This window comes from Gigantopelta aegis, chromosome 4, assembly GCF_016097555.1.
Source record: "Gigantopelta aegis isolate Gae_Host chromosome 4, Gae_host_genome, whole genome shotgun sequence".
Classification (NCBI taxonomy): Eukaryota; Metazoa; Mollusca; class Gastropoda; order Neomphalida; family Peltospiridae; genus Gigantopelta; species Gigantopelta aegis.
The window spans coordinates 61527259-61554320 of NC_054702.1; the positions used below are offsets into that span (position 1 = coordinate 61527259).

Below are 27062 nucleotides of genomic sequence, written 5' to 3' on the forward strand. Positions count from 1 at the left end.
GGCGGGGATGAACTAAACTTTATTTACAATAAGGCCACTTTTATACCCACATTGTTCAAACAGGGATATGAACAGGAAATGTAAAAAAAAGTGAAGAAACATTATTTGAGCGCAGCGAGAGAAGAAATCCGTAATAATCCAGCTGGGGTCCAGGGGCGCGCTATAAGCCCCCCCCCCCCCCCCATCCCCGGAAATTTTTATAAAATAAGTGCTCCCAGAGTGATACTGAGCCACAATTATTATGAAGCTAAATTACCTACCCAACTTGGGTGATAGACCATATGTAGCACTAACGGCATTTGGTGCAACTTGTACACTTTGATTTGCCGATATTTAGTAGTTTGTCAATTTAAGTTTTACTCTACGTTTATGTTGTTTGGTTCGGCATTGTTCCTCCACGGCCACTTGAATTTGTCTTTTGCTCCACTGTCAATTACTTTTACTTTATCTTCACTCTCGCGGTTCACTACCTTTGCCATTCTGTATTCACGAAAATCCAGACACAAAGTAACAGCGCTAAAGGTAGTACTAAACCAAGTAACGTCCGGCTGGGTCAAAGTTCGAGGTGCACCGAACTTTTGACAGAGAAGTGAACACCACAAGTCCTGTGATTGGTGATAAATGTGAGTGTGTTGGTTGTAAAAATAAATAGTTTCATTTGGGCTAAAAATGTATGCAATTTTATTTCATCTGGTACCACTGTGTAAAGTAGCCTTGTGCTTGGAACATGTATGAGGTACCTGTAAAAAAAGGTACTCAAATTTTGTGCGGAACTAGGCTAGACATAGATGCTACCCGTTATCTCAGAAATGAGCAGCTTGACCCCCATTTTTTTCTGATTCACTTTAAGTGTGAGGCGTGGTAGTATTTATATCCGTGGCGTTTATGTCGATCGATACGTTGCAGGCAGGCATTTAAGCCACATCTATTACTATTGTCGTCTATGGAATTTGATTTGGTAGTATACACCCTAAAGAGATAAATCATGATTCACAAGGGTTTCTGCCAGAGGGTAAAACGGGTATGACGCCATACCCAAATTTAATTTTTTTAAAGTTAATTTGTTCACAAAATTAATTACTCTTATCATTACTGTATGCTTTTCTTAACCCTAACCGTAACCCATTTTCATTCTAGGGTAGGCCCACCATACCTCCTATTGACTGTTGTTGCATTCATTTCCATAGCGCCATACGCCAAAAACAAATTCTGGCAGAAACACTGTTCACAAATAATTTGTGTTTGGAGTTTTAGTTTGAAGCACGCGGGATCCAGGATCTCATAAATGCGCTTGCGCAATGACAACTTCCTGTGAAACCGTAGTCTTGAAACAAAACTTAAAAGACTTCGGACGATTCCGACGACCGACATCCATCTAATCAACATGTCGGCTATTTCCTCACTAACTAATCTGGTTCCGATTGTTGTCAAACGAAGAGTATGGTTCGAGACTCGTGTTTCCGTTTTACACCAGTTGCCAAAAACTCAGCTGAAGATTTATTTTAAAACACATCACAATCACGTTATTTAGAATTCTGGAATCTACACAGCGGTACCGATAGAAAGGGTCACCACCTCCCACCCCACCCCCCAAATGTTTAAACCGGATTTGCACTGATCTCAAAATTGGTCCAAATGACCACAAAAATGTCGGAAATCCGCGAATCCGTGGAAGATTGACATCCTTGATTTCAAAGTATATGGGCTTATATCGATTTGTGTTATATCCCACTAGAACATAAATTGGCACGTTACACATATTCGTCATACGATTGGCGAATGCTCATTGATGTCTTATATTTGATAAAACACACATATATACTATATTTGCTGAAAAAAAAGAGACGAAAAGCGGCCACAAAGTGTGTTATGTTGTTTATTTTCAATCAAACTGTCTTCTACGCAAGCCAACGTACCCTTCAGAATATGTTAATTTGTCATGTCTGACAGGCAGGTCATCAAGAGTTATTTCTGACATCAGTATTAGTACATGCAAATACGTGGGAATAATGACCATACACCCCAAGCTCAGTCTCTCTCTCACACACACCTGCGATGGAATGGTTGTTTTTAAGAATATCGTGGATCATTCCAGTGAAGCTGTTCTTAAAGGGACATTCCTGAGCTTGCTGTAATTTTAAAAATGTTATCTACTAATAGAGATTTTTTTAACGATTGTAATTACATATCAAATATATTTTTTTTTCAAAAGTATTAGTGGCTGTATATTAAACGTGTTTCTGATCGTTCTAATATTTGTACTAGGTTAAATTTCATTTTATTTCCTAAAATATATTTTTTCGTACGTACGAAATTATTTAAAGACAAAATCCAGTTTGGGCTTCTTACAAATATTAAGACGATCAGAAACATATTGAATATACAGACAATGATATTCTAAACAAGAAAATATATTTAGTATGTAAGTTTAGTCGTAGAAACATTTTATTAGTTGGAAACATCTTACAATGGAGCAAATGTTTGGTGGAATTTTAATTTTAGTTTTTTACCTATTCATGGAGTATTTCAAGCTGTGACCAGAAAATGTTAATTGGAGAAAGTACCTTTTTAATATCTTATATTGATTTAATCACCCATCATTACTATCTGTGCAAATCTAATAAAGACGTAACGACTTAGATACCTGTATTCCATTGTAAAGTAAATACATGTAGTTTAAATGTTTAAAAAGGTCAGTTTTATAGTTCCAGAATTTTTGAAACTCCGTTTTAGGACGGAAGATATGTACTTGTGTGTGTGCTGGATGACCTTTTGTCTTTGTTGCATTTCTGAACAGTTTACGTTTCGCACGTTGTTTTTGTTTCTTTGTTTGTTTTCTTCCCCCTCCCCCCTTTCCTTTTACTCCTTTGAATTCCATCTCATTTCTTCCCGATTTGGCAACTCCTCCTATCTTTTAACTTCTTTCGTCGTCCACCTCCACATCCCAGTCCCTGTATCTCCAACTGCGACAGGTGCTTATCTCTTGTGACTTTCTGTGCCACACACCTTAGTCTGTTCACTTTGAAGAGTGTTCAGTAGTTACTGGCGGTCGTTAGTTAGTGGCGTGGGTCAAACCAGAGAGAGAGAGAGAGAGAGAGAGAGAGAGAGAGAGAGAGAGAGAGAGAGAGAGAGAGAGAGAGAGAGAGAGAGAGAGAGATGGATGCACTGCCTTATCATTGTGACACGGGTTTGAAATGTGAAAATAAAAGCAAGCAACAACAACGAAAAACAACAACAAAACAGAGTTGGAGGAAACTGACAGAAAGGGTGGAAGCAGAGAGAGAGAGAGAGAGAGAGAGAGAGAGAGAGAGAGAGAGAGAGAGAGAGAGAGAGAGAGATCCACTGCCTCATCATTGGGACACTGGTTTGAAGTGTGAAACAACAAAACAACGGAACCAATTTATTGTATGTATTTCAATTTTAGTGCTTGGCAGTGGCTGTATACACTCACGACTCTGTATTAACCCCTTTTGTCTTGTTCCAATTGGACTGCACGAGGACGTACGATCATGAAGTAGAAATGCAGTATATTCCAGTATTTGTCATATATAGTACTGAATGGAATAGAATATATGTTTAACGACACCCCAGCACGAAAAATACATCGGCTATTGGACGTCAAACTATGTATATAGTATTGAAGGTAACATTGAACAATAACAGAATGTGGAACATGAGTTGTGTTTCGCAAAATGAACCCGCATTACTTGAATTCATCGACCAGAATACCTCATCTCGTCGTTTAGTCTACTGTTACTCTCACACGCTGATTTCAGGTGATTATAACAAGTCGAATATCGTGAAAGGTATGAAACGAGATACTGACGGTTTACACAATGCCAGATTATTACAGTGTCTGTTAATAACATAAAAGTTTAAAGGGACATTCCTGAGTTTGTTGCACTTTTTAAGATGTTATTGACTAACGTAGACTTTTTAACGATTGCAATTACATATCAAACATATTTTCCTGCATAAAATATTAGTGGCTAAACGTGTTTCTGATCGTTCTAATATGTGTTCTAGGTTAAATTTCATTTTATTTCCTAAAATATGGGTTTTTTGTTCGTACGTAGGAAATTATTTTAAGACAAAATCCAGTTTCGGCTTCTTACAAATATTAAGACGACCAGAAACACATTGAATATACAGACACTGGTATTCTAAACAAGAAACTATATTTAATATGTAAGCTTAATCGTAAAAATATTTTATTAGTCGGAAACATCTTCTTCTTCTTCTACTTTTTCCCCCATATCCTTACGTCTTGGAGAGTTGTCCCCACAACATTTTGATATTTTCATTTCGAGTTGTATCGTGGACATGTCTGCACGACAATTGTAGACTTTCTCTGGAAGAGAGAGATCCATATACTGAATTGTCCATAGCGTTGTAGTCCGCGGACAGCGAGGGCCACTTGTGATTTTTAATGAACTCTAGCTGGATTTCTGGACAACAAAACTTCGAATATCAAACACACCAATGATAATCCAATACCAATTGCCACAACGTAGAAGGCGCCCTGAACGTCAACCATTTGTGTGGGTTTTGTCGAATATGTGTTTGTGGTGCAGGTACGTCTGGTTGAGTATTTTGCATCCAAATTGTCGAGAAAACCACTCGCGCGCATTTTTATCATCCTGTAAAAAAAGAGAGTATAATTCAAGTTGTATGGGAGTGTTTTTTAAATTTTATTTCTTCCTGGAGGTCGGTTAAAAAAGCCAAAAAAAAACAAAAACAAAAACAAACAACCAAAAAACATTACACATTAAACAACCCTAATAAGCCCCCCTCCCCATCCCCTCCCCCCAAAAAAAAGAAATTGAAGAAAAAAAAGAGACACTTCCAACGTACTTTGGGAGGATGCCATTTTTTTTATTTCAACAGCTAAGCATGCAGTTAGAAAAACGCGTTCAACTTGTTAGCAACGTAGATTTCAGCCCATGCAGATGTGTAAAAATATCAGTTGTAGGTGCATTTGTTTAAAATAAACGCGTGAGAGAAAGACACGAACAACAGGGTTGTATTTATCAGGATATATTGCCCCAAGGCAGGCAAAAGTGCATACAAAATCCACAAGCCAATTGATAAAAAGTGCTATATTTACTGGTTCGTTATTTGTAGAAAAAAGAAATGTGAAAAATATTAAATAGATTTTAGGGGTTTCACTACTTATTCAGAAATCAAATCAAATGGTAAAATTCGCATTCAAGTCAATCGAAAAAAATTCACATTCGAATCAATCAGGGAACGAAATGTTTGCTAATTGTAATGTTGATGCAAAATTTAAAGACTTGCACACAATCGTCAAATGGTAAGTTCACCCCATAATCGTTTTGAGGGGTGGGCGATTCCCAGTCTGGCCTCACAACGCAAAGTGATGCCGAGAACAGATCATGACTTCGCATGTGTCATCTTTCATGGCAACCAAGGTGGACATACTCTGTCAATACAACTAAATGTTTAACCTCTGAGTGCAGACTTATCCCCATGGCTCAAATCAAGTTCGTTCACCCTCTAACGAGAGAGTGACTACTTGTATTTTGAATGTGCTAACTAACGTCACTTCGAGTCAACGTCACAACCAGAAAACATGTCTTGTTCCGAATGTTTTTGATGCTATATGATGTGATTTCTGGATATATGTATTGAAACTAGTAGTAATTTAGACATGTAAGCTCATCCATATTTTGTACGTCAGTAATGTAATGATGCATTGTAAATCTTTACACACACACACACACACACACACACACACACACACACACACACACACACACACGCACACACATTTCTTACGAGTTACAATTTCGAAAATATGCTAGGACGTTTGCCGCAGTCACGACGGATTTACGACATATCGTAGCTATGATGTCTTCGAAAATACGGGCCCTGGCCCTGGACTAGTACTAGCTTTTTTTTTTCTTTTTTTTAAGCAAGGATATGCAAAATGACGTCATTGAAGTTTGACGTTATTTCCATTCAACAAGATACCGCATCACATATTCATATGTCATTTGAATATTGAGTAATGGCTGACTGGAATTAAAGTTTTGTATATAGTTTACAAAAATACGTTTGATTAAACTTGAGATTATATGATAAAGAGATCATTGCACTCGCGTGTTCCGGTATGGTCAATATCATATATTAGGAATAAATATAATCTATTATTCCTAATATGATATTGACGATACCGAAACACACTCTGGTAATAAAACACACATACAATATACAAATCTGTATTATATACAAAGCAATGAAATATGTAGATCTACGGAAACGATAAAAGTGATATCCAGTGAAAAGTCATAGTTTTACTGTATTTTAGCTAGAATGAAAATATACAAATCGTATTTACTTTTTTTTGGTAAAAGTTCATGATTAAATTATCTGCCTTTGTCTCGTTTCTTCATATTTGAGTTTCATGATTATCAGTGCATCTTATCGTATTTGAAAATTAAAAAAATATAATTTAAACAACTGTACCTATTAAAAGAGATATGAAGTGCAATTGCGTAAAAATATCTAAAAAGAATTGAATACGAAGCTAAATAATGATGATACAATGTCCTGTAATTGAATGTAAGTTAAATTTTTAACGACGTTCGATTCATTTTGTTTTTGTGGGTGTTTTTTTTAGGATCGCTTTGTCAAGTATGTTTGGACAGCAGTATTATAAAATAAATGTTAATTTAATAATTAAATAAAGATAATTTTTATTCAAATTTGTTTTTAAAAGTCTATGGTCAAGTAAATTTTCTGGAAAAGTTCCATCAGAAGAAATGTATTATGGCGTTACGTGTTTTCGATAGGAAAAGCGAAAAAATATTAACAAAAAGCGAAAGATATTGTCACAAATTAGGAAAGATGTATATAATATATCAATCTAATTAAAATTAGCTCCACTATTACATGTGGATCTAAAGACAGCCAGTTGGAGCTCATGTCCACCAATCAAAACCTTACTTGCAGAATCCTGCCAGTGATTTAAAACTAACAACACTGCGTAGTCCCCAATGTCCAGGTAACATTTCGTCTGTAAATAATAATTTAAATATTGACCAATCACACTTCGCCTTTTATAACGTTATTTGGGAGCATACAAATTCTAAAAATATCGGGCGAGTCTATTTTAGTGGCCGCAGTACAGTGAACCATACCAATACGTACGGGGTGGGTTATCAGTTTTCAATTTTACATTAAAATTATTTATTTATTTATAAAATTAAAAAAAACTAAATCAGTCTTCAGTTTTACATTACAAATTATTTATTTTATAAAATAAAACATGTTTTAAGGCATTCGTAATTCACACGAAACATGTCGTATACCCTCAGGATAATTCGGAATGTTTTCAAATTATTTTTAAATCACTGGCAGGATTCTGCAAGTAAGGTTTTGATTGGTGGACATGAGCTCCAACTGGCTGTCTTTAGATCCACATGCAATAGTGGAGCTAATTTTAATTAGATTGATAATATATAGACCATTTCATGGTTTTTTGTCGAGTACGATTTTTATGTCAACTCGTGATGTGTGAACACCGTATTTTCACACATCACTCGTTGTCATAAAAATCATACTCGAAAACAAACCATAAAATAGCATTTATATATTTGTGGTATCACGATACACTGATGCAATGATGTATGACGACATTACTGCTGACGATACGATACACGACACCCTTGATTGTATATGGATTCATATTTTAATTTCGTATCGATCTAGCAATACCAATTTGTACTGAGATGTACATAGTAAAGTGGACAGAGAATATGCACCTGATTATGTCAATATGTCTATGAAACTTGTTTTACGAGGAAAACATCGTGAATCAGGTATCGTGATGCGTATCGTATCGTGAGGTCGGTGTATTGTGACACTCTTAATTTATCTTCGCTGCAAAAATGCAAATATTAGCTACATGCTATTATGTCTAATACAAATCGACGGAGGACACCTTGGTGGTCAGCAAAACGCAGCATCTTATGTTAACCAATTAAAAGGCTGCTTGATAACAAAGGTCCTTGGTATGTTAAAGGATCGCAATGCCTACATAAGTATGTTAAAGGATCGCTCTGTACATAATGTGACACTGAGCACTATATCGAGACTTTGGGACATATGCCAGCACACTGGAACATCACGTGATCGCCCCAGATCCGGTAGACCACGTGTGACGATGGTGGTGCAAGACAGGTACATACGGTTGCGATATTTACGACATAGGTTCTTAACAATTTCCTCTACAACAAACACCATACCTGGACTGCGCAGAATTTCCAATCAAACTGTGAGAATCCGTCTACGGGAAGCTGGTATTAGACAAGAAGGCCTGCCAGAAGAATATCACTAAAACAGGAACATCATCGACAACGGCTTCTTTGGTGTGTAAAACAATGGAGAAAAGTTGCCTTTAGCGATGAATCACGATTCATGCTTCGTCGAGCCGACGAAATAGTGAGGGTATACAGCGTGATGTCTGTGTGAAATAAGTCGACAGATTCGGTGGTGGCAGTGTCATGATGTGGGCAGCCATTTGTCACACCGCTTGGACAAACCCAGTACATATTCCAGGCAACTTAAATGCGAACAGATATTGCAACGAAATTCTGCAGCCACACGTTATTTTAAGCACGAAAATGCTCGACCACATACAGCACAGGTTGTTACAGCATTCTTCAACCAAAACAAAGTGGTAGTGCTGCCCTGGCCTTAAAGATCTCCGGATATGCTCCCAATTGGACAACTATTTGATAAACTGGATCGACGTGTGAGACGACGTCAACCTGAACCACAAACATTACAAAACTTGTCCAGGCACTGCAGGAAGAGTGGACTGTAATTCCACTGCAGGAAGAGTGGACTGTAATTCCACAGCAAGTAGTCCAGACATTAATTCGTTCCATGGGTAGCAGGTGCCAGACAGTTATCAATGCCAGTGGAGGTCATACACGCTATTGACTAAATATGACATTGACATTTTATTGATGTCATTCCTAACATTACATTGGCAGGTATACACTAATCAATACTGTTATGATGATGTGTTTCCAAGTGCAACTCCACTAAAGGTCTTCAGAACTCTATGCTTCTATTTACATATTGCAATAAAATGCCTGATTAAAGGGACATTCCTCAGTTTGCTGCATTTGTTAAAGATGTTATCGACTAACAAAGACTTTAACGATTGTAATTACATATCAAATATATTTTCCTGCATAACATATCAATGGCTGTATATTAAATGTGTTTCTGATCGTTCTAATATTTGTACTAGCGTAAATTGCATTTTATTTCCTAAAATATAGTTTTTTCGTACGTACGAAAGTATTTGAAAACAAATCCAGTTTGGGCTTCTTACAAATATTAAGACGACCAGAAACACATTGAATATACAGACACTGATATTCTGAACAAGAACATATATTTAATATGTATGTTTAATCGTAGAAATTAGTCAGAAATATTTTACAATGCAGCAAACTCGGGAATGAACCTTTAATCTTACTATGCGTTATATTATATCTCATATAATATCTTACATTTTCTGTGCAATCAAAATATGTCGTATATTTCAGATCACATACTTTAAGAATTTGAATGAATGAATTAATGTTTGACGACACCCCAGCACGAAAAATACATCGGCTATTGGGTGTCAAACTAAAGTAAAGTCAAAACATGAATTGATGATCAACATCAATATAAAATGTCAATAATCAAATAAAAACAAAGTGTAAAGAACTGTGCAAAAATACAAATATCACAGATAGATAATATTATAATTTAGAATAAAAGTCTGGATGGAATTGAAATGATTCCATGACATTACGTTGGCCAATTATATCGTTTCTAGTTTCTCTCAGATGCTTACACTCCACCAAAATGTGGCACAGAGTCAGGGCACAGTGCTCACATTGAGGTGGAGGATCTTTCTTCAAAATAAATGACTGGGTCAACTAAGTATGACCGATGCGAGCACGACACAAGAATATTTCATCCTTCCTGCACTCTTCCAAGACTGGCTTGATAACATGAAACTTGTTCGCAACCGCATCATCCCAATTATGTTACCAAATCGAAAAGAAAAATTGGTTGATACTATGCTTAAAATCAGTATACGGTACACCAACCCTGGCATGAGGCAAATCCAAAGCAGACTTGGCAGCAGAATCTGCCCTTTCATTACCTCTGATGCCAACATGGCTGGGCACCCAACACAATACAATGTCGTTATTGGCAATGAATAAAAAGACACACTTTCGTATCACCATCCCTATTAAGGAATGATCCATGATTGATGCCGAGTCAGGCAGTCTCATGGAAATGATAAATGAAAAACTGTGGCAAAGGCCACAGAAGTCCCATCCCGTGATCCGTCTGTATACACAGGAATGTAATCACGGTATCTGTCTTGAATCTCCATGAAAACCTGCTTATACACAACATCATCTGTACGGTCTTGCGCCAGATCAAACACAATTTTAGGTGGTGTAATACACCAAGGTGGTAAAAAAATATAAAGGAGTTTCCAAAGTGTCTGTTAAATCAATGTTTCAAAGCAACAAAAAGACAACAACAAAAAACACAAAAAAACCTCCCAAAAAAACCCCGCTTAATGCGAAGACCAAATGTATGGATAGCATTCGGCTTTGCTTGAAACAACTTCATATATTTGTTATCAAACACCGCATCACATCTAGCATGTTTTGGTAATGATCTAATCTGTGCATCAACGTACAAGCTCTCTACAGGAGATGTTCTAAATGCACCAAGACAAAGTCTAAGTCCCTGTTTGTGTACAGCGTCTAGCATCGGCAAGTAAAGCTTGCGTGCTGACCCATACACAATGGATCCATAGTCAAGGTCTGCTCCCCATTCCGTCTCCCCATTCCATCTCCTCCACAAATAGAATTGGATTTTTGTCCAAAAACAACCGTTGATCTAAGTGGAGACCTCTTTTCTAGCAGATATGCATATAAACCGTTTTTGACTTTGATAATCTAAAGCCATTGTCAGTTGCCCATTGATGAAGTTTATTCAAACAAAGCTGCAACTTACTTTCAATGATACTCATAATTGGACGATCTATAGCAAATCTGAAAATCGTCGCTATATAGCGAGAAATCCACACCAGATGTTTCACAGAAAATAAAGTTAGAGACAGGATACTACCTTGAGGCACATCCATCTCCTGTGGGTGAATGTCGGACACAGTCACCCCAACCCGAACTTTAAAATATGTATCTTTTAAAAATTGGGAAATAAAAACAGGAAGTCGACCTCTAAGCTCCAGCCATGGAGGTCGTTTAAAATCTCATACTTCTACGTGATATTGTAAGTTTTCTCCCAATAAAAAACCCCAACTGAAACCATGTACTGATTATGGATGAAAGCCTCCCAACAAAACGTTTCAAATCGAACAAGATAGTCAACCTCATACATTCGACCAACAATGACCCACTCCTTAATTTCGATGATGAAATGTCCGAAACTTCAGTGTGGACCCTTTTCGGGGTCCCATCAATGGATATTGAGTTGTTTGTAGCCATAGTTTGTCTCATACAATTCATCCATTACGTCTCCCACCCACCACAGAGTCCAAGAAGGCGGCACTTAGCTGCGGATAACCACCAGACAATCATGCCAAGCATACATGGTTGATATACTCAGGCAATAAGAAACAATAAATCAACTGATTCACCTAGCCACCGCCTCAAGAGCAACAAATACAAATGTTCATTCAAACAATGTTTGTTCTTGGGTAATGTAACACAACAATGGGTTGTATGCCATCCTAACCACCCGTCTTTGTGAATTCCGGGCTATAGTGATGTATTGACAGAAGTCATACCCGCAGGTATGCTCCAACTCAATCACCAGGATACCATCATCCATCTTCACGAGTTGCACCTCACGGCAAACGAAGTACACCAAAAGGGGAGTAGTACTTTATTAGCCATTCTCAATGACAATGTTTCACCCCTGCACCACGGTGAGGTTACAGTACGCGCAAGAGTTAAGAATTTGATAACTTTGCAAATTAGACTTAATTAATCGAGGTCACGGCACTAGGTTTATTGACATTAGAATTTTACACTGAAAGTTGTCCAGCATTAAAAAACCAAAACAGATACAAATTATGCACTAGTTTATTTTGATGTAAGGACACTCAAAATGACGTCTTTTCAGTTTGACGTCATTTCCATTCAAAAAGGCACCGCGCCAGATATCTAGAATATCTAGTAATGGCGGACTGGAGTTAAAGTTGTGTGTACAGTTTACAAAAAACACGTATTAAGCTTGAGATTATATGATAAAGAAATTATTACACTCGTGTGTTGCGGTATCGTCAATATCATATATTAGGAATACAAATAATGTGTTATGCTCGCCAGAGGCTCCCTTAATACAATTTTTAATCCTAATGTATGATATTGACGATACCGAAACACACACTGGTAATAACACACGCACACACTCAGATACACAGATGCACACATATTTGTGTGTGGTGTAAATAATTGTGGTCTGTAGGTAGGCTATCATACCCAGGCGATCTTACCCTTCTGAAAACTTGCTAGTATATGGAGAGTTGTCGGGAAGTGCGAAGCAGAATCTACCTCGGTGTGTATAATCTGGGATTGTGGTGACGTCACAGTTGTTTGAGAAGTAGTAAGACGTGGAATATTCTCCCAACAGGAAAGCGTAATGGCCAGCTAGTACTTTGTTGACGTGCACGCCCAAAGAATGTGAAAGCACATCCGGGTCTGTCTTGACAAATGTGGCAATACCTTTCCATATTCTTTTGTTTTCTGATTGATTCGATGTCTAGAAAAATAGAATTTGTAAATAATAAAAAAAAAAAAAATTAAGTAGGAAGAAACAAATTAAAAAAAGGAAAGCAGAATAGCTGAATATTCATTTGGATGAATACGTTTTTATTTAAATAATTTCAGTTTGGTTTGACGTAAGAAAAAAAGTTAAAATATTTTGAAGATGAAAAAACAACAACGATATTGTTAATGATAATTTAAAAAATCGGTTTAGAAATACATACCATAGTAAAAAAAACGATGTTTTCAGGGTTATGGCCGCCATTTTGTTTTTATGGACTGATTCGATATAACTCTATTTGATTAATTTCACTACAGAACGAGCAGCAAGAAAATAATCAGAGTTATCTCATTAAAACTATACCAGTCCATGAAACAAAATGGCGACCATAACACTGCAAGCTTCACATTCTTACTATGGTATGCATTACAGTTTTATTTATTTCTGAATCGAATATTTTTTTAATCACACATAAAAATTGTCGGGTTTTTTTTTTATTATGTCCAAAACACGTTTATTGTTTTTCTTACGTCAAACCAAACTAAAATTATACACAAAAAACATCTTTATAAGAGGATGGGACGGACTATAGGTAATGGTTTTAAGTATGGTATTCTACTACAAGGGGCGCTATCTCAGTACGCCATATTTACGATACTTTACGATACTTTTATATTTTTGCACAGCTCTTTACACTTTTAATTTGTATGATGATTTTAAAAATATTTATATCAAGTCATTCATGTACTTAACTTTGATACCCAACAGCCAATTTATTTTGTACTTTGGTGTCGTTAAACATTCATTCATTCATTCACGATACTTTATTGTTTTTAAATGTTTACTACTACTACTACTACTACTACTACTACTACTACTACTACTACTACTACTACTACTACTACCACCACCACCAACACTATTACTGTTGCTACTTCTCCTTATGCTACTACTACTACTACTACTAGTACTACTAGTACTACCACTACATCTGCTATTTCTGCCATGTTCATATTAATGCCTCTGCTGCTACTATAGTGCCGTACTCAGTAGAACTGAAAATTATGAAAACAGTTACTAGAGCCCCTTTCTTCTGCCTGTAGAAGACCCTCTCTAACTGTCCCCTGATTATTTTCATTCTTCCACCCCACTTATATCAGGCTAAGTACGGTCGTACCGTACTACACCACTACAATTAGTACCATTACCACCACAACTAGTACCATCACCACCACGACACCACCACAGCTAATACCATCAACACAACTTGTATAATCACCACCACCACAACTAACATCACCACAACTTGTATCATTACCATAACCAAAGCTAACATCACCACCAACACAACTACAATCACCACAACCATCACGACGACTACTACTACTACCACCACTATAACTACTACTACGGTACTACTACTACTACTACTACTACTACTACTACTACTACTACTATAACTATAACTACTACTACTACTACTACTACACTAACAGTACAGAATAATAGTGATCGTTTTACCTTGATCAGGGTTAGCCCTGATATACCTCCAGGAACGCCCCACTTGTATTGTGTTTGTGCCACCAGATCCTCTACAGACTTGAACGGAATTTTGTCTTTATTTACTGTGAGAAAGGCAATCAGGTTTCCACTGTACACTGCTGCCATGATAATCGTGAAAAACAGCCAGGAACCTCCAATAACTCTAGCTGACAGATACAACGGTGGTCTTGGATTTTCTAAAACAAACAGACTAGTAGTCCTGAAGTTTTGTAATATTAATATGAAAAACAATATGTGCGTTTAACATATGGTTAAGGCCACACAGATAACGATAGAGGATACCCGTTGCCGCCACACCATTTGCTACTGTTTTCGATTAGCAGCAAGCGATTTTTTAAAGTATAGTATAGTATAGTGTAGTGTAGTGTAGTGTAGTGTAGTGTAGTGTAGTGTAGTGTAGTGTAGTGTAGTGTAGTGTAGTGTAGTGTAGTGTAGTGTAGTATAGTATAGTATAGTATAGTAGTGACAACTATTAGACTGAAGATGACGGGAGAGCGTGTAGTTTGTAAATGTTTAATCTTTTAACATCGATGAATTTTTGGTGGTAATTCAAGCCCATGCAAATGCAATACTTATAATGTAAAATGGATGTACTTCGGCCAGGTTTACTGGGTGTGTGTGTTTAATCCAATATCCTGGGAGAAAGATCTAGACAACAGAGATTGTCCTTTTGAGTTGTCCCCAGGCAGGCAAAGGTGTATAAAATCTTCGGGCCAACTGATATTAACGACAAATGCTATAGCCACTGACGCTACATAGAAATAAGTGTGGTCTCTTGACACTGTTGTCATATTTAGAAAGATGACACCAAAATAGAGTTATCTACCTTGCCGTAGAAGGTTGCTGAGAAAGCCCCAAATAACATGAAGTCTTCCAATAAAATGTCTTTTGGTTGTACTTTTAGGATGGATTTGGTCAATGACAAGAGCGATCACACAAACAGCCAGGAAAACAGCTAGCAGACACAAATACACGTCCCATGTCAAAGGAGCAAGGTATGTCCACCATTTGTCTTCCAGAGGACCTGGTTTCTTGTATACAAAACGCGAAGTCTCTTCATAAAAGGCCTGTGTGAAGTCGACCACTTGCTCTCTATCAAACACACGCGAGAGAGGCGCCGCTACCATATCCACATCCTGAAATGGAAAGCATGTCAGAATAATATAACACTGTACGAAAATTTCCCACAAGGAAAGGTTAAGACAGAGATCACTTTAATACAAGTAAAATTCATCATGGCAAATGTGATTATGCTTAGACTAACAAGTAAAATTCAAATCCTGATAAATGCATTTTTTTAAAATAAAAAATCCCTGTTTGGAATTTTCGTACGAAAGTGATTTATGTTAGAATAAGATAATTTTATTAGATTTTACATTGTAGATGGGTGGCGCAGGATTTTCAAGGGAGGAAGCAAAGTACATAATATAGGCATTCTTTCCGAGAAACACTCAGTTCACCAATATATAACATATTCCATACTGAATTTTTTTTATATTCATCCGTTCAATAGTTGATTTTACAGTTGCTTGGAAATTACGTGAGGCGTTTCACCCCACAGCACCCACCACTTGAACCCGCGCCTGTTATATTAGGATTTTGGTTTTATTGGGTTATGGTGTTTAATTCTGTTTGGTATAAGCACGTGTACCTTTCTAATCAACATCCCTACCAGTCCAGTCCAACTTCCGTTCAACTCTCGTCCCCATTCTCCGTCCGCTGGCCTCGTCATATTATATCTGTAAAGTTGAAAAAAGAAAGAAGTATGCACTGTCTGTCAAAGTGTAATTTTTAACAGGTGAAAACTCGTGTATAATATAGAGGATACATAATCAGCCATGTCGTAAAAGGTTAAAAACACGATGTCTTGAAATGCAAGTAAAATGCTTAAGATTTACTACCAATAATATATATTTATTAATTCAAAATTATTGGATGGAACGCACAACCGATAAACCTGCTGAATATGGAATTATCTATAACGTGTGAGAACTGTAATTGTAATGTTTCACACTGATTACTATATGGATGTTTGTCACATGCAGTTACAATTGTAGACTTATAGGTTAAATGTTGTTAAAATAGCAATATATTCAAAGTTTTAAATTTAAAAAATGCGCGACGCCAAAAGCTACTTATTTATCTACCTTTGTTTACATCACGCCAGTGTTCACGGATAATGAACGCACGCACGCACGCACGCACACACGTAGAGTTGAATCCCGTTGGCTCGAAACCCGTCGGTGCTCGAGAAAATATATTAGGAACAATACAATTTTAATTCCTAATATTTGATATTGACGATACCGAAAATCACTCTGGTAATAACCTATCTCTGGTAATAACCTCTCTGTCAGTCTGTCTGTCTGTCTGTCTGTGTGTGTGTGTGTGTGTCTCTCTCTCTCTGTCTGTCTGTCTGTCTCTCTCTCTCTCTCTCTCTCTCTCTCTCTCTCTCTCTCTCTCTCTCTCTCTCTCTCTCTCTCTCTCTCTCTCTCTCTCTCTCTCTCTCTCTCTCTCTATATATATATATATATATATATATATATATATATATATACGTGTGCGTATTTATTTATCTATTTAAAGAATACTCACGTAAAATTCAAATACTTGGACAATATTTCCAATACATCGATTGAATACCCGGCGTACGTTACTACTCCACTCTGGTTTGTATGTACGGAAACGAATGGTTCCCACTGGAATGCAATTTCATATTATATCAAGGCAAAAAAATATATATATAAAAAATAAAATTATAAAAACTACGGCCATTTTAGTCCTACAAGAGAGGCACCCAAAAGTGAAGTGTACCAGGGTTGGAAGTATAGCATTTGTCACCATGGTGGAAATTAAGCTCTGGGGTGCTGAGTTCATGAAAATATAAGATGACATTTTCTAAAGCTGGGGCGAACAAGATGGAGGTCATTACCAAAATGGCTGCCAGTCCATCAATAAAATTCTATATCACTTAGAACCTTGGTGTCAAAACGGATGTTTATGGAGTCAATAAGTTCATCAGAATGGTTTGTTATACTGCCAGATACTTGGTTGTCAAACAGTTAGAATGGCTGATGAAAATGGCGGAGTTTTTGACATGAAAATCTAATAATTTGTGTTGGGACGACACCTTTTATGTTAAATATTACATTTTAATGATTAATAAGTTTAACTGACATGTTTGGAACAATACTACAACAGAATGTAACCTAAAATGATAACTGTTAGTCTAAAATGATAAATCAAGATGAGGTATATATGCTATACCATTGATCAATTGATTGCTCATTGAGTACGGATTGTTGTCATTTTAGAGCTATTAGCACTCACAAACAACGAATGAATGAATAATAAATGGATGAATGAATGAATAATGAATGAATGTATTGTTAATAAACCAATAACACGAACACCACTGAGGGTAATATATAAATTGAGTACACAGTGCTATGCATACTACCGTCCTCATATCCGCATACTAGTTATCATCTGACACACTGGCGGCTTCATCTCACTATTATCTTCACACAGAACATAATCATTCGGTTTATGTATTGGCTGATGTTGTGCATGGTTATCCGTTGTCAAAGCATGACCACTTTGAATCACAATAACTGGGCAGTTACTTTCGTGTCAGGTTGTTCAGCAATTATGTGTAACATCAAACCTGGTTCATTAGCATGGGTACCACATACCCATAAAATATTTCTATTTTCAAAGCCACTCTTGGCAGCATTTCCAAACTCACGTTTGGGTGTGGTGATATCTTGCGACTTATGGGACATTTGATCAATAATTCTCACAGTGTAAGAGAAACATTTTAAAAATTAATTAACAAATAATGGTGTGGACTATCACATATTAAATGGGAAATATTTATCTTTCTAAAAATTATAAAACATTGATTCATCTTGTCAAGAAGACATATGGGACGTTTACAGACCACGTTTATTTCACAGAGTTTACTGACATTGTAATTACTATCTCAGCTTGAAAGATATGATTTTTTTTTACAGCCCTTTCACTATTCTGCATTAAGATCAGTTTTGGATGAAATATTTTTCACTTTTAACACTGCTTAAGTTTCTAGTGTATCTGGTAGGACAAAAGCATGTGACTGACGAGATGCTATCCTTACAAAACCATAACACGTTTTTGTGATACATATGGTTTGTCATGTTTCTACTAAGCAATTATAATAATGAACTGAATACTATGTTTGTTTCAGAAAGTGGAATCATTATACATTTCATTTATGTGCATGATTTGTCAGTGAACTAAATTTGAAAACTTTGTGGAAATGCAATTTACCACGGAATGTCTTACTGGCAATCTAATATTGAAGATTGTTCAGCGAAACGCAATATGCATTTTCATACGGGGACCCAACATTTGGTGGCCGCCAACTTTTCTTCCTGAAACAATATCCCTTCTTCCCAAGTTTGCAAACAACTGCAACTGGTTAACTTTCTCCATCATTAAATTGAACATTTTCCGTGTCACAGTCAAATAATGATACTGTATTGCGTACAACTTAGCATGCGCTGATGTAAACCAGTTAAAACTGGCATATACTATTTCCATATATGAGGAGATATAATAATATTTCGTTCACTCCAATTATAATATTAGGCAAACCTCGCAATCTTTACAAATGCATGGTCAAATGTCTAGGTATCAGTCTAAACGGCACGAAGATGGTGTGTTTCAGTGTTGAATGGGAAAAGACAAGTAAATATTACAAAAGATGGCAGTTGTGAAGTCAATATATTCAAACACGAATTAGGCTGACACCAGAATTGTGCTACATGCAAACTGTACTTCAAGAAAGTGAACACAACACATTGTAATAAATAGTGATGTTTTGGTATTGCGTCTGTATTATCGCAATACGAGTATAGTTAGAGTAAAGAACATACTTGTATATCTCCTCACATGCAATGAAATAACATATTCCAGTCACACCTGGTATAAACCAGCACCTGCTATATATGACCAGCTAAAGCATATGCAGCATTGTAATATCAGATCTGTATCCTGCGTATAACTCTATGAACTCTTTCTAGGGTCATGGGAAACACTAAGTATACTACATAATAATGAAGAAAGTTTATACAGTTTTAACCGTTTTAGTCGTTTCCAACCTGGGAACACAAGAAATATTGTTTTAGGAATACAAATGGTAGCTACCAGGTTGTTTGGCCTTATTCAGTATCGCTGACTGCGTATTGTTAAACAATATTCAGTGAGACATTGCCTATAAGAAGAGCGTCTTGAAATGGCCACCAGTGGAAGACGAATACACATTGTGCAGACTCTACTGATACCAACTGAGATAGCGATAAACACGATGCCCGTGAATGACGATTCCACCAAGTTTGATTTCGAGAAAACACTTTATGGGTAGGGTTTACCAAAAGAGACTGCATTAATTGATCCAAAATTGCTGAACATCCTGGTGTGCACCAGTCGACCATTTTTAAAGACTTCAAAGTGTTCATATCTTGACATTAGACAACCATGCACAGCAGCATGCAGATGTATCCAAGGCATGCACCAGATATGTTGTTGCATGTATAGATCCACCAACACAAGTTATGTCAGTTGAGTTAAAGTCTGTTTTGTTCAACAACATCACTGAAGCACATTGATTTATAAATCATTGGCTGTTGGATGTCAAACATTTGGTAATTTTAACATACAGTCTTAGAGAGGAAACCCGCTGCATGTTTCCATTAGTTGCAAAGGATCTTTTATATGCACCATCCCACAGCCTTTGTTATACCAGTCTTGGTGCACTGGCTGGAACGAAAAATAGTCCAATGAGCCCACCGACGGGGATCGATCCAAAACCGACCACGCATCAGGCGAGCGCTTTACCACTGAGCTACGTCCCACCCTGTCAGTTGAGAGTGAATCTGAGGACAGTAGTATGTACTCTGTACTATGCATTATGTACAACACACTAAGGTCGTTTTGTGAACAACCCTCAAGGTTTTTATGTGCTGACGTTTTAATATATTATATTCATTCATTCATCCATTCACACATATACTCACTCACTAATTCATCCATTCATTTATTTGTTCAGGCTTTAGTCGTTAGGTGTGTGTGGATACTGATAGGTGTATAATTACAACAATGTGGGTTTTTTTTTACTGAGGAACCATTGATAGTATGACATATGTCGGTATCTTGATCTATTATTTTATACAATTATTTACAATTAGCAGATATATATATATATATATTTTTTTTAAACATGCTAACTAAACTTATCAACAATCTAAAAGTAACATTTGACATAAAATTATCTTTTTCTAAGTCATGTTACAAATATTTTTAGATTTTCCTATACTAATTACCGTCCTTTTATTCAACCATTCAACACAATATCTGACATTATTACAAATAGTTTTAATGAACTCACTGAACCCATAAAGATCTGTCTTGACACTAGTATCACATTTCTAAGTGCTGTAGTTCTGAGGATATACAGTTTTGATGATGATCATTGTGAAAAAACTGTCACAATTTTGTGCGCATCAACTTTAGAAAATGTCATCTTATATTTTCATGAACTATACAACCTAGAGATTAATTTCAGCCACAGTGACAAATGTTATACTTCCGGTTCCGGTTACTCAAACACTAAGACCCTTTTTCAGCCTCTGCTGCAGGACTATTTGATGAGAGAGAGAGAGAGAGAGAGAGAGAGAGAGAGAGAGAGAGAGAGAGAGAGAGAGAGAGAGAGAGAGAGAGAGAGAGAGAGAGAGAGAGAGAGAGAGAGAGAGAGAGAGAGAGAGAGAGAGAGAGAGAGAGAGAGAGAGAGAGAGAGAGACCTATCATTATAGGCAACATTTGTAATTTTGTTTACATATCTTGTACAGATTTGATTTCGGGTATATTTCTCACTTTATTGCTTTGACGATAGAAAATGTTTATTAGTACCACGTTTGTTGCAACTAGTAGATGCTGCTGATTAAATCCAAAACGTGAATTGGGAAACACGTCTGCTTTCAGGATAGTCTCGGCGTGTTTGGAGATGTGGCCGACTTTAGAGAACTGTCTTCCACCAGGCTTCCACAGGAGAGTCATAATATCATATTTAACCTGTGATTCCTCCTTATAAATAAAAAATAATCATATGTAGGAAATCTGTAAAAATATAACATAGGACACACTCCCCATTGGCAAAATGACAAATGTGATAAATACTAATTGTTAAGACAAAATCAGAGTAGTGTATTCTATGTCGTACTGAATGCGATTTGGCATTTGCTAAATAAATAGCATGTCCTTGCATCGTGGTCATTTATGTTTTCTAAACAAATACGGAAGTAGCGATCTATCCCCAAGTTGACGTACCTTTTGCAGGCTAAGTTGTGACTTGACTGGAACCAATGCAGCCACATTGTCAATCTTAAGATCTGTTAGGTGATGTATGTTTTGCGTTTTACTAAATATCAGCCACTTAGAATAATGACGCAGTCCATATACTCTGTCATCCATATCTGAAACCTGGAATTAAAGACGATATGAGAAAGCAGACACAGAAACACATACACACACACACAGCTAGATAGAGAGAGAGAGAGAGAGAGAGAGAGAGAGAGAGAGAGAGAGAGAGAGAGAGAGAGAGAGAGAGAGAGAGAGAGAGAGAGAGAGAGAGACAGACAGACATACAGAGAAGGACAATCGAAGACCAATGAGATTCTGACAGAGTAGATCATTATTTTAGCGTACAAACGTATTGCATGGGTGATATTACTGTGTGCATAAGTTGTATAATACGATAAACGTTGGGCCTCAAATATGTGAAAAACCCCACATGGAACAAAATAATACTAGCCTTTAGATTACCAAATTGTGTTCTGGGGGACAATATAACAAAATAATACTAGCCTTCAGATTACCAAATTGTGTTCTGGGGGACAATATAACAAAATAATACTAGCCTTTAGATTACCAAATTGTGTTCTGGGGGACACTATAATAAAATAATACTAGCCTTTAGATTACCAAATTGTGTTCTGGGGGACAATATAACAAAATAATACTAGCCTTTAGATTACCAAATTGTGTTCTGGGGGACAATATAATAACATAATATCCTAACAGTGGAAACACGACACCACAGCACAGTTACGGTACAACACTACAATATTAATAGTCTTATGAGTTTATCAAACACTACATGCAAAATTCTTGCTAGTATGTTACCCCATAAAGAACTGTGGTCAAGGTGTCGACCGATGAACTGACGACAAAGTAATTTTCAGCCAATCTGCCAGTGATGAGATTTTGCATATCCACAGGGTTTTGTCCAGGCGTCACTAACATGTAGGTCATATTTTGGTCTGACATCAACATGGTCAGCTGAACTATAGCGAACTCTGAAAAACCCCACTTATTATTGCATTTGAATCTTTCTTTGATAACACACTTTTTGCATTTTCATAATTTAATATTGTTTTTAAAACACACTATTATTTTAATATTTGTTAATTTATAGTTATATACACCATTTACTTGAACTAAATATGCATTTATTATAGTCTAGTTGGGTGGGTATTTTTTTAACATAATTAAAATGTTTATGCAAAAACAAAAACAAAATAATAATAAAATCGATATATTAAATAAATATAAAAATCGTAATAAAGACACACGTGTTTTTATTTGAAAATGTTTAATTGATATATGTGTAGTCAGTGATAAACAAAAAATTACGCCACCTACATCAGTTCCCATACACACACACACACACACACACACACACACACACACACACACACACACACACACACAGAGAGAGAGAGACACACACACACGCGCGCGCGCGCATATATAGGCATACAATCTAATTAATTTCATGAAGAAAAACAGAATAGTATTAATTGGAATCTAACCTGCCGCTGAATCGTACATAAACACGACATTGGTCCATTTCAGTTTTCTCACAACTCCAATAATTGCCAAATAGTCCATGGAAAAGTCGTTGTGTGTAAGTGATATACCTTTTACGCTTGTCGACGTGGATATAAATAATATATTAAAGACTGAAAGAAATCTGAACAGCATTAAAACATTTTAAAATATGACTCGAAATATAAGCGAGTTCTATAAATGTTAGAAAACTATATTGTACGCACCAGTCGTAAACTGGATATTTTTTCTACTGCACTGGCTGTCAAACAAATCGCTGTGAGTAATATCGCTTTTTTAGTAAATGATTTACTTCATGGCATCCGCACGACCACGGTTTATGCCAAATTCCGGATGTAGAATGAATATTAATATAAAACTGTTCAGTAGTGTAGTATACCGTATTTACACTGCGCCACGTCACGAGTGCAGAATAAATATGTCGATTTGGCGGGGCTCAAAGCGGCCATAAAGTGTCGAAATTGTTTTATAGTGTTTATTTTCAATCCAACTGTCTTCTACGCAAGCCCACGTACCATTCAGAATATGCTAGTTTGTCATGTCTGACAGGCAGATCATCAAGAGTTAGTTCTGACATCAGTATTAGTACATGCAAATATGTGAGAATAATGACCATACACCCCAAGCTCAGTCACACACCTGAGATGGAATGTTTGTTTTTAAGCATATCGTTGATCACTCCAGTTCAGCTGTTCTTAAAACAGGGTCCAAACGATTTTTGGTGGAATTTTCATTTTTGTTTTTCAAGATGTGACCAGACAAATTTAATTGGAAAAAGTACCTTTTTGATATCGTATATTGATTTAATGACCCATCGTTACTATCTGTGCAAATCTAATAAAGATGTTACGACTTAGATAACAGTATTCCATTGTAAAGTAAATACATATAGTTTAAATGTTTAAAAAGGTCAGTTTTATAGTTCCAGAATTTTTGAAACTCCGTTTTAGAACGGAAGATATGTACTTGTGTGTGTGCTGAATAACATTTTGTCTTTGTTGCATTTCGGAACAGTTTACGTTTCGCACGTTTTGTTTGTTTTTTGTTTTTGTTTTTATCCCCCCTATTCCTTTGAATTCCATCTCATTTCTTCCCGATCTGGCAACTCCTATCTTTCAACTTCTTTCGTTGTCCACCTCCACATCCCATTCCTTGTATCTCCAACTGCGACAGGTGCTTGTCTCTTCTGGCTTCCTGTACCACACACCTGTCATCCCCATCAGTTGTTAGCTATGGGCTTAGTCTGATCACTTTGAAGAGTGTTAAGTAGTTACCGGCGGTCGTTAGTTAGTGTCGTGAGTCAGACCAGGTTCATTAGCGGCAGAGGACGAGGATGCGAGGTGGGTTCAGGAAAGTACACAGAGACTGCACCCGTGGAGGACGTTGAGATGGTATTGACAGCTAAGAAGATAGAGTTGGAGGAAACTGACAGAAAGGAGAGAGAGAGAGAGAGAGAGAGAGAGAGAGAGAGAGAGAGAGAGAGAGAGAGAGAGAGAGAGAGAGAGAGAGAGAGAGAGAGAGAGAGAGGGGGGGTGGGGGGGGGGGGGTCACTGGTTTGAAGTGTGAACATAAAAGCGAGCAACAACAACAACGAAAAACAACAACAAAACAACGGAACAAATTTATTGCATGTATTTCAATTTTAGCCACTATATTTTTATATGTGCCCCCAAAGTATAACTAGCCCCATTAGATAATGAAAATGTATGTTTTTAGTCCTACTCTGTACCAATAGAGATAAAAATCTGGCTTGTGCCCTATACTAGAGATTGTGCTTGGCAGTGGCTGTATACACTCACGACTCTGTAATAACCCCTTTTGTCTTGTTCCAATTGGTCTGTACGAGGACGTACGACCAAGAAGTAGAAATGCAGTATACTCAGTATGTTTCTTAAATATGCTTGTCTTTGCTCAGTACAATGTTCGTCATCAATAGAATTATATATACGTTTAATCTATTTGTCATATATAGTATTGAATGGAATAGAATAGATGTTTAACGACACCCCAGCACGAAAAATACATCGGCTATTGGATGTCAAACTATGTATATAGTATTGAACAATGAAAGAATGTGGAACATTAGTTGTGTTACGTCAAATGAACCCGCATTACTTGGATTCATCGACCTCCCAATAGAATATCTTATCTCGTCGTTTAGCCTACTGTTACTCTCACACGCTGAGTTAGCAATCAGAAAGAAGTTAATAAACAGAATATCTCATCCCATCTCGTGTTTGCGCCTACTGTTACTCTCACACGCCGATTTCAGGTGATTATAAAAAGTTCAACTTTTGAAAGTCGAATATCGGGAAAGGTATGGAACAAGAGATACCGACGATTTGCACAATGCCAGATTATTACATTGTCTGTTGAAAATAAAAGTTTAATTATGGTAAAAGGCTTTCTTTCAAAATCATGCAGTATACAAAATATAATGTCAAAAATGCTATATCATTATGAAGTTACTGAACATCCACTGTACGAACTAAAATCGACAGTCGATAGGCCCACCAACAACTTCTACCATATTTGTAGGTGGGTTGGGGCGTTTTGTTTGTTTGTTTTCTTTTTTCCCCCATGGTGAAATACATATCCTTATTTCTTGGAGAGTTATCCCCCCCCCCCCCCCCAACATTTTGATATTTTCATTTTGAGTTGTATCGTGAACATGTCTGTACGACCGTTGTAGACTTTCTCTGGAAGAGAGCCACTTGTGCTTTTTAATGGACCCTAGCTGGATGTCTGGACAACAAAACTTCGAATATCAAACACACCAATGATAACCCAAGACCAATTGCCACAACATAGAAGGCGCCCTGAATGTCAACCATTTGTGTGGGTTTTGTCGAATGTTTGTTTGTGGTGCAGGTTCGTCTGGTTGAGTATTTTGCATCCAAATTGTCGAGAAAGCCATCCTCGCGCATTTTTATGATGCTGAAAAAAAAAATTCAAGTTGTATGGGGGTGTTTTTGTAAAAACAAACATTCTGGAGGTCGGTTAAAAAAGCCCAGAAACCACAAAACAAAAATAAACTAAATACAAGTCCACCTCCCACCCCAAAACAAGAAAAAAAAGAAGAAGAAAAAAAGCAACACTTCCAACGTACTGTGGGATGCTATTTTTAATGTCAACAGCTAATCTAAGCGTGTGCAACTTGTTAACAATGTAGACTTATTGTTGCAATTTCAGTCCATGCAATTCAGTTGGTGCAATTAACCTACAAATAGTTGTACACCTATCAGTTTCAGTAGGTGTATTTGTTTAAAATGAAAGTATGGGAGAAAGTCACGGACAACAGGGTTGTCTTTTTCCGGGTATATTGCCCCAAGGCAGGCAAAGGTGCATACAAAATCCACAAGCCTATACTCAAACGGTAAAATTGCTATATTCACTGGTTCGTTAGCTGTAGAGAAAAGAAACATTACATGTTAACGTACTAAATACATTTTAGGGGTTTCACTATTTATTCAGAAAGCAAATCAAATGGTAAAAATCACATTCAAGTCAATCGAAACAAAATCACATTCCATTAAACCAGGGAACGAAATGTTTGCTACTTGTAACGTTGACGCGAATTAACGTTAGTCATTTCATCCGAAATTTAAAGACACAGAGCAAACTGATGCCGAGAACAGATCTTGACTTCGCATGCGTCATCTTCCATGGCAGCCAACGGACGCGTCAAGGTGGACATACTCCGT

The 27062-nt window shown here is 36.8% G+C and overlaps 1 protein-coding gene across 1 annotated transcript; it reads right to left on the minus strand.

The window, feature by feature from the left end:
* Positions 1-356: 356 nt before the first annotated feature.
* On the minus strand, positions 357-22761 carry LOC121369933 (glutamate receptor ionotropic, kainate 2-like). The gene is made up of 7 exons (XM_041495016.1): positions 22633-22761; positions 21778-21930; positions 21361-21534; positions 15236-15545; positions 14368-14555; positions 12575-12840; positions 357-480 (listed from the first exon to the last, which is right to left on the minus strand). The coding sequence occupies exons 1-7, from the start codon at positions 22759-22761 to the stop codon at positions 357-359; spliced, it is 1344 nt and encodes a 447-aa protein (XP_041350950.1).
* Positions 22762-27062: the final 4301 nt, after the last annotated feature.

Coding starts and splice junctions, on each gene's coding strand:
- LOC121369933 (XM_041495016.1), bottom strand. CDS start 22,761: ATGACCTACATGTTAGTGACGCCTGGACAAAACCCTGTGGATATGCAA. Junction 21,931..22,632: donor TGACCACAGTTCTTTATGGG/GTAACATACTAG, acceptor CTTTAATTCCAG/GTTTCAGATATGGATGACAG. Junction 12,841..14,367: donor CAGGGCTAACCCTGATCAAG/GTAAAACGATCA, acceptor CTATTTTTCTAG/ACATCGAATCAATCAGAAAA.